A 9,098-nucleotide genomic window follows, 5' to 3' on the forward strand; every position below is an offset into this window, starting at 1 on the left:
CAGATTCCAAGTGTCCCTTGGGATTGACCTTTTGTGATGTTCCTAATATGCGAGAGAAGAAAACCACCAGATTTAAGACAGACGTAACTCTCAGGTGTGCTAGTGATCTCAGTACATAATTGGGTGAGGAGTAAGTATCATAAGAAAACTATGTTTGAAATGTATCCAGCCTATTGCATGTAAATCTAGATTGATTCATTTTTGTTCTCTTCAGAGTAAGTTGTATTCTATGCATTTATACTCTGATTTTTTATCCACTCTCCTGCTTATGGACACTGGCTGTTCCCATTGTTGCTGTTAAAAAGATGTGAGAGCCGCTAGGCTGGTGTTGCTCAGTGGTTAAGTGTCGACCTATGAACCAGGAGGTCACAGTTTGATTCCTGGTCAGGGCACATGCCTGGGTTGTGGGCTCGATCCCCAGTGTGGGGTGTGCAGAAGGCAGCTGATCAAAGATTATCTCTCATCATTGATGTTTCTCTCTCCCCCTTCCTCTCCGAAATCAATAAAAACATATAAAAAGCTATTTTTTAAAAATATGGGCGCAGGTTCTCAGGGGAATGTCTGCAACTGAGGTTACTGGCCACAAAACGAGAAAATGTGACCTGTTATTATTAAGTTGAACGTAGGCATTATCATGCTACTCCAAGGAGGGTCTTGAAATTCAACTGTTCTCAGTGGAGGGGCTTGTCCTCAGCCAGGTCAGGGCTCCTCTCACATCACAGATGGAGTCGACAGGGAGATCTGGGCACATCTGGTATCACAATTGTCTGTTTTGGAGTCTGGATGTGTCCTTGTACTCCACACACTCAAACAGCCCAAAGCTACACCAGCTTCCCTTGTGTCACACTGAAAGGAGCCCTCTCACTAAGAGGCCCAGATGACTGGAATGTCGGCCTCCAGCATAGATGAGCTCTCTCCTAAAGGGGCCAGCTATGCCCGCCTTCCCTGCTAGGCATCATAAAACACATCTTAAAATGGCACCAGACTATGGCCCCACACAGTGGCAGGGTTCCCCTGGACAATACAATCCCACATCTGAAACCCCAGCCCAGAAGGAGCAGCCCGGCCTGAAACTCGGGGGCTGCCACACTCTACAGGTGGCAAAACTATGTGGCAACCCGTCAGCGACCTGGGGATCTAGGCACAGGGCTTTGGTTTCACAACGCCCACATGCAATACTCTGGTGAGATAAAATGCACAGCTGTACAACCTGCTGACCCCGCTTCACACTGGCTCATACGGCAAGAAGCAGGAGGACACTTACCAATAAAAAGGTGTTCCACAGATCTAAAAACTTAAACCTTCCAGATAATACTAAATTCCAATACGCAACAGCCATTTCTAAATCTGGCAAGAAGAGAGAAAGAGCAGTTAGTAAATCCCAATTTCTTCTTCTATTGCACAAAAACAATCACTTCTTAGCACACCGATATTCACTGAACAAAAGAGTAGTCTTACCCAAGAGTAATACAAGGCTTAATCCTTACAGAAGTGTTCTTTTTTAAAAAATATATTTTTATTGATATCAGAGAGGAAGAGAGAGGGAGAGAGAGATATAAACATCAATAATGAGAGTGAATCATCGATCGGTTGCCTCCTGCATGCCCCCTACTAGGGACTGAGCCCTCAACTCGGGCATCTGCCCCAACCGGGAATCGAACCTTGATCTCCTGGTTCATAGGTCAATGATCAACTACTGAGCCACGCCACCTGGGACAAAAATGTTCTTGAAATTACGGTCAATCTAATTTATAATCTAATTTTGTAACTCTAGGCAAATATCTTCAAAAAAGAATCTGCATTTTATGTTATTTGAACATGTAAATAATTACCCCCTAATTAATAATTTTTGGAGACTCGTTTTCCTATGCATCGGGCTTTCTTTAACCCTTTGAGTGCCAACCAATATCCTAGGAACTATGCTAAAATTGCCAAGGCATTTTTGCTGATTTTACAGCAGTTTAGGAAAAACATTATGAATCGCAAGTAAATGAAGTTACATATTCAAAAACTTAAGGAAACCTTTACTACATTTGTTTTCATCTTTGACATATATTGTTTGCTGATTGTATTATAAAATACTAGTAGAAAAAAAATTTTGAACAAAACATATAATGTTAAAATAGAGGGACACTCTTCTCCAATATCTTCCACAAAATCGTCGTCTTCACAGCAAGAATTGACATATTTAGTAATATCATCATCACTAATAAAAGCAGACTTAGAACTGGACACCATTTCGAAGCGTTAGGGCTACAAAATCTGAGTGAACTTCATAAAAACATAGTACCTGTAAAAAATTAGGCAGATAAATGCCAGTGGTCAATTTTAGAACTACAAACAGTCGGCATAAGTAATCTACACTTAGGTGCCATCTGTCAATAAAGAGTGAACTACTAGCAGTAGTGACACTACTGTGACACTGCAGGAGGAGAGCGATCGCGCTCCCCGGCACTAAAAGGGTTAAACCTGAGCTAACCTGGATACTATTAATGCATATGGTGTTTTTTAAGTAGGCCAATGTGCTTTCTAAGTGATGAACTACAAGTTAAACAACTTGTTCAGAAAGAAAGTGACAGTGTTTTTCAAACTGACTTGCCTTGCTACTGTAAAAATTAAAACAGAATCTGATTCCAAAGCAAATCATACAAGCTTCGTAAGGACTTTGAATTTCTCAAGACATAGTCAAGACAAATAAGCAGGTTTAGGGAAAAGCACTTTCACCGACGTAAGGAGAGTTAAAAATCTAGATGGCTAATAATCAAAGTCAATGTCCTCATTTACCCTCCACTGGAAGGTAGTGATTATTTCACCACATCTATACAATACTACGTTGTAGAGCTCAATCTTAAGATGGTATCTTGATGTAATATGAATGCTGGGTTTTAAGGCTGTGTTATATTATCCCTAATCCATAATTTTTAGAAGACTTGAGATTCATTCTCTGCTCACCAGAAGTTTAATAACTTTACTTTTTATATGCTTGACATAGAAAGTACATAAAGAGGCCAAGAAGTTTACTTCTTAAAAATTGATAACCTTTAATCATGTTGAATAGTGCTCACCACTTTTAGATAGTAAAAGAACAATTATAATGAAATAATTTCCTAATTATATATTTACATTTGTATGTCAGATAAAACTAATGTGAAGAGCAGGTGAATCAATATTTAAGGTAACATTTTAAATGCAAAATACTAAAAAGATTTTCACTTAAATCTTGTTTGGTCCCACTTGGACAAAAATGATTAAAGTTCCAGCTCTAACCTGAGATTTCCAGGATAGCTCATTATTAAAAAGAGATGTATGAACAGCAATCAACCTGAAATAACATGCCCATGTTTCCTATGTGTTTGGAGTCCATGATAGACTTTCTCAGTCTTAAGTACCCTGGAGTCTTAATCAGAAAGAAATAAATGGTCAGAAAATGTCAAGGAACCAATAGCATGGAAAGGCTCACTGAACCTTACCTATGGGGCCCGCAGTATAATGCTAAGATGGTTAGTCTTGTCCAGCTAAGTCTACATCCTTATCACTTAGGAAGAACGTTAATTGAAATCTATACTCAACTCATCTTAATGATGAAAAGTCTCACACTGAGAAATGGAGGTAAACCTGGGAAGGAAAGAAAAATAATTTTATGGCAGACATTTAATCTGGTTACTTCTGGATTAGTTTGGTCCTAGAAATCTTTTATAAAGTTCCTGATTTGTATGATTGTAAACCACACAACCAAAAGTAAACGTATGCATTTTCAATATTTACCAGTAGTATTGCCTATGTAAAAATGTTTAATATTATCCTAATGAACTTAGCTTTTAGGAAGATAACAACAAAACTCAAAATGATAAAACTCAAGAGCTGAAATCAAGAACAACAGCTACTCCAGTGGCTATAAAAATAATTTTTATAGTAGCTAGATTCTTTCCAATAACCTCTGAAAAGTCTCATCTTTTGAGTAGAAAATGTTTAGATGAAGGTTTTACTATTTTAAATCTATGTTTGTGATGCTCCATTTAGAATTAGATAATAAAAATGACCCTTCTCTCAAAAAAAAGATCTTTGAGCAGATATAAAAATTAGCTAATCATGGGACTATTCCTTAAAAAAAAAATCAAGATTTCTCAAAGACAAATAATTCCAGACTCTAGACAGTATGAAACTATGCTAAGCTTCTTACATTAAAACTAAGAGTCAATAATAATAATCTTCTTGACTATGTTATCAGTTAAGTACATGCTAAAGAATAATCATACATAAAACAATACAGTACTCATAATCTTAACACATACATATAAACAGACACACAAACATGAAGGAAATGAAGGATAAATCACTTTTTATTACTCTTTTCCACTGATGTCCATGCTTTTTCTAAGAACTACAGGAACACCTGTATCAATCTCTTTAATTTATACTGAATCTGTTAGGAAGCAGACCTTATAATATACTTTGGAAATCATAAAATAAATTGTTCTGTTTAGGGTGTGTAGTCATAAAATTATTTGTCTTGCTTTATTTCTTTTTTTTTTAAATATATTTTATTGATTTTTTACAGAGAGGAAGGGAGAGAGATAGAGAGTTAGAAACATCGATGAGAGAGAAACATCGATCAGCTGCCTCCTGCACAACTCCTACTGGGGATGTGCCCGCAACCCAGGTACATGCCCTTGACCGGAATCAAACCTGGGACCTTTCAGTCCGCAGGCCGATGCTCTATCCACTGAGCCAAACCGGTTTCGGCTGCTTTATTTCTTTTTTAAAAAATCCTTCAAAGCCTTCTAAAATAGAGAATGTAATATATTTGAAATGTTCAAATAATTTAATCATTTCCTGAAGAGGCTATTCTTTTCTTTAACACAATTTCATATTCTCTCTCTTTTTTTTTTTTTAAATCCTCACCAGAGGACATTTTTCCATTGATTTTTAGAGAGAGTGGGAGAGGGAAAGACAGAGAGAAATACTGATGTGAAAGAAACACATTGATTGGTTGCCTCCTGCACATGCCCTGACCAGGGCCCAGGCTGGGGAGGAGCCTGCAACGGAGGTACGTGCCCTTGACTGGAATTGAACCCAGGACCCTTTGGTCCACAGGCCATTGCTTTATCCTCTGAGCCAAAACGGCTAGGGCAGTGGTTCTCAACCTTCCTAATGCCGCGGCCCTTTAATACAGTTCCTCATGTTGTCGTGACCCCCAACCATAAAATTATTTTTGTTGCTACTTCATAACTGTAATTTTGCTACTGTTATGAATCGTAATGTAAATATCTGATATGCAGGATGTATTTTCATTGTTACAAACTAAACATAATTAAAGCATAGTGATTAATCACAAAAACAATATGTAAGTATATATGTGTTTTCCGATGGTCTTAGGCGACCCCTGTGAAAGGATAGTTCGACCCCCAAAGGGGTCGCGACCCACAGGTTGAGAACCGCTGGGCTAGGGCCATATTCTCTTAATTAGCCTCATAAAGCAAAGAAACAAAACCAGTAACTGTTCTAATTCTCTAGTGAATTATTATTTTTTAAATCCTCACCCGGGAGGAAGGCTATGTTTCCCATTGATTTTTAGAGAGTGGAGGAGGGGGAAGAAGGTGAAAGGGGAGGAGGAGGGGGAGGAGGAGGGGGAGGAGGAGGGGGAGGAGAGGAGAGGAGAGAGGGAGAGAAACATCAAAGTGAGAGAGACACATCAATTGGTTGCCTCCCACACTGGCCCGACCAGGGGTGGGGATCAAAACTGCAAATCAGGTATGTGCCCTTGACTGGGAATCGAACCCTTGACCCTCCAGTGTGCAGGCCAATGCTTTAACCACTGACCAACACTGGCCAGGGCACTAGTGAATGATTTTGATAAACATTTTATTGAAGTGCTTATAGGTATAAAATAAATTTAAAAATAATTATTTTTTCTTAGTAAAGGAATTATAGGATAAATTATAAATATTACCTTTTTTTGCTTCCTGATGTTAAGGAAAATATACTTTATAAAAATAGAGGCTAACATATTAGGCTCTGTATTGTAAAAATATTTCAAAACACCCTTTACCTTAATACTGAATTTCTTTGAAATATTCATGGAGAAAGAAAATAAACTTTTAAACTTTAAATCAGGAAATTAATTTAGACTCTAATTTACAACCTCTCAGAAATCACTATGGAATTCAGAATGTATACAGAACGTGGTAACTACTAATGGAACTGATAACATAGGATTTCCAGGGCTGGGCCTTAAGAGATGTGATCTGCTTCAGTGGCAGCCACCCAATCCTTGCTGCAGTGGAAATGACAGCTAAGGTACACTTCCTCTAGGCATTTATAAGATTCCTGGAAAAAAAATAAACTTTAAGGGTGAAAAGAATGGAGCTACAATCTATAAGAATAAAAGTGTAATGTGCTAATTAAACTGGACGTCCTTCCAGATGAAGCCGGGGCTGCGAGGGAAGCCCGGGTCCCGGGTGCCTGCCGGCGGCCGGAGGGAAACCCAGGTCCTGGGTGCCAGAGGGAAGCCAGTGCCGGCAGCTGGGGGAAGGCCTACTTTTGCACGAATTTCATGCATCGGGCCTCTAGTAGAGCAAATAAAAGAATAAAGCTGAGGTTGGAAGTGTCATCAGCTGGCTAGGCCTATGAGTGCAGAGTGACTTTTAGATGGGGGAGAAGCAGGGAAGTCAGGAATTGAACTTGGCACCTGGTCTCCTAATTATTCTGTCACCAAGAGAGCACAGCTCATAGGCTGATGTCTTCCTAACCGCACCACATACAAAACAAGATGAGGCTTTTAACAACTGACCGTTATAGCTACCCTGACCAAAGTCACACCATCTCCTAACTAGACTGACACTCAAGCCTTGTAATCTGGCCTGACCACCAGGTGACACATCCTCAGTCAGGACTGCTGCACACTCACCAGGTGACACAAACACAGTCAGGACTGCAGCTCGCACACCAGGTGACATGTCCTCAGTCAGGACTGCAGCTCGCAAACCAGGTGACATGTCCTCAGTCAGGACTGCAGCTCACACACCAGGTGACATGTCCTCAGTCAGGACTGCAGCTCGCACACCAGGTGACATGTCCTCAGTCAGCACACACTACAGCAGCTTTCTGAGAGCAAGAAACCTTCTCCTGTCCACACACAGGAGGAAATGAGCAGCACATCATTTCTAAATGGCTCCAGCCCTGGTATAAGCAGATGGGGCAACACTGCATGAGGAAATCACTGTGCTCTTTGGCAATGTCTGTGGCTTTTAAAAGTTGAGGTGAAGTCATTTATGCTAAAACAGAACTGTGGACATTTTAGGAGATTCAGAACTGTAATATGCTCATACAATATACATGCATAGTATAAAACAAGTAAATTGAACCCAAATAATATCAAATGCAAGATGCAGGTAGAATGGGAAATGCCTTGGCACAGAGGGTGGCTACAGTGGAGACCTGGAGTGTTTGGGGAATGCGAGGAGACTGGTGGGAAAAAGCCCCAGAAGGCAGGCAGTACCCGGGCATGACCAGAGGGGATGCACGGGCCAAGAGGGGATGCACGGGCCAAGACAGACCTGACCCTACTTTGATCATCCAACTTTTTCCTGTCGGGGCCCATGACAGTGAGACGTGAGGCGGGATGCCGTGCTGCTGCTCTCCTGTACCGCAGACTCCCTAAGCGCCCCAACCTGGTTCTCTGGCTGTCAGCCCACATCAGGCAGCCCATCAGGCAGGTGTGAACACACAAGAGGTGACGGTGGGTTCCAAACCCTCCGTCACAGCCTGTGTTCATCTCTCCAGCATGTCCTTCCACCTCAACCTGTTTCCCTGTTTATAAAGTGGGAGTGAGGCTTGTGTGAATCAGATAAAGGCACTTGACTGCCACATCGTATGGGCTTCATAAATGCCAGTTTCCACCTTTCTTCCCAGTAACAGGTAAAAGGTAAAAGCTGCCACTTACAGACAAAAGCCACACGGACTGTCGTGGTCAGTCTTGGATTTGGGAGATCCGTTCTCCCATTTCCACCTTCTGAAGTTGTAAGCAGACACAGAGGGAGACAGCGTGTCCAGGGCTGAGGCGGCTGGGGCGACGTGCTATTACTCCATGCCAACGCCAGTCCTCGCTGCTGAGTAGCACTGCAGGAATTATTCCTTTTTCAAGTATACCAAGTGTTTTAATTGTCCCAAGAGCACAAGACCGTGCTCCCCTCTGCACTAACACAACTGAAGCATTGAAAGGGCCCTGCCACCAATGCCTCAGAGTCTTGCTTCTTTACAGTCCTTCTGGAAGCGTCAGGAAAGCTCTTCTCCAGGTGACACCCGGCGAGCCACAGAGAGCGCAGGGGCCAAGTCAGGGCTCGAGCCGGCAGTGGCCCCTCGGGCCCTTAGCTCAGGCAGCTGACCACATGTCGGTCTCTGTGAGGGGCGAGGACAGACAAAACCCAGCTTCTGCTGCTCCTCATGGCTGATGCTCAACCGTCAACCTGGTGCTGCCGTGGACTCTCCTTTCCATTCAGTCTGTGCACTTGGTTATGAAACCAGACCCTTCACTGATGTCAGGCCAAACTGGAAATCGACAATATTCTTCCCAAACAAATGTGTCAGAACCATCTCTTCCTGTGAGGTCCCACGTGTTCCATGACCTTGGCTCTCTGACTCATGACAAAGTGAGGACTGTGCGAAGCCCTGTGGTAGGAGACTCCTCGCTGCTGCAACCTCATACAACTGACAGCCTCTACTTGCTCACTGCTTCCTTGCATTGGAAAAGCTACATTCATATTTTCCCAGCGGTTCTCCCATTTCCACCTTCTAAAGTTTTAATCAGATCCATTCAAGAAGGTACCTGAACGGGACCCTTGGGGCAGAGGCCTTTTGCAGCGCATGAGGTGGCGGGCACATGATCTGTGAGGTGACGTGCAGGGTGAGAGGCCCGTCGGTGGACCAGCCTAGAGAGAGAGGGGATCTGACAAGAGCCTCATCCCAAGTAATGCACCAATGGTAAAAACGAACGACCCACAACACTGGAGAAGAAGAGAGAAAACAATCCCTGCCATGGGAACGAGGAAATAGTGCTTGGAAAGAGACAGCTGCTCATCTTAATGGTCAGAGACAGAAGA

At 42.2% G+C, this 9,098-nt stretch overlaps 1 protein-coding gene across 1 annotated transcript in view; it reads right to left on the reverse strand.

Moving 5' to 3' along the window:
• The window catches only part of DCUN1D2 (defective in cullin neddylation 1 domain containing 2), a gene marked incomplete at its 3' end in the record, with an annotated part of 30,293 nt that continues 21,195 nt past the window's right edge, over nucleotides 1-9,098 (reverse strand). Inside the window, exons 5-7 of the mRNA XM_014467415.2 lie at nucleotides 3,571-3,615; nucleotides 1,265-1,347; nucleotides 1-42 (exon numbers count right to left, since the gene is read on the reverse strand). Of these exons, the coding sequence (XP_014322901.1) occupies nucleotides 1-42; nucleotides 1,265-1,347; nucleotides 3,571-3,615 (170 nt within the window). The remainder of the gene's footprint in view (nucleotides 43-1,264; nucleotides 1,348-3,570; nucleotides 3,616-9,098) is intronic.

The sequence above is a fragment of the Myotis lucifugus genome, unplaced genomic scaffold, assembly GCF_000147115.1.
Source record: "Myotis lucifugus unplaced genomic scaffold, Myoluc2.0 scaffold_395, whole genome shotgun sequence".
NCBI lineage: Eukaryota > Metazoa > Chordata > Mammalia > Chiroptera > Vespertilionidae > Myotis > Myotis lucifugus.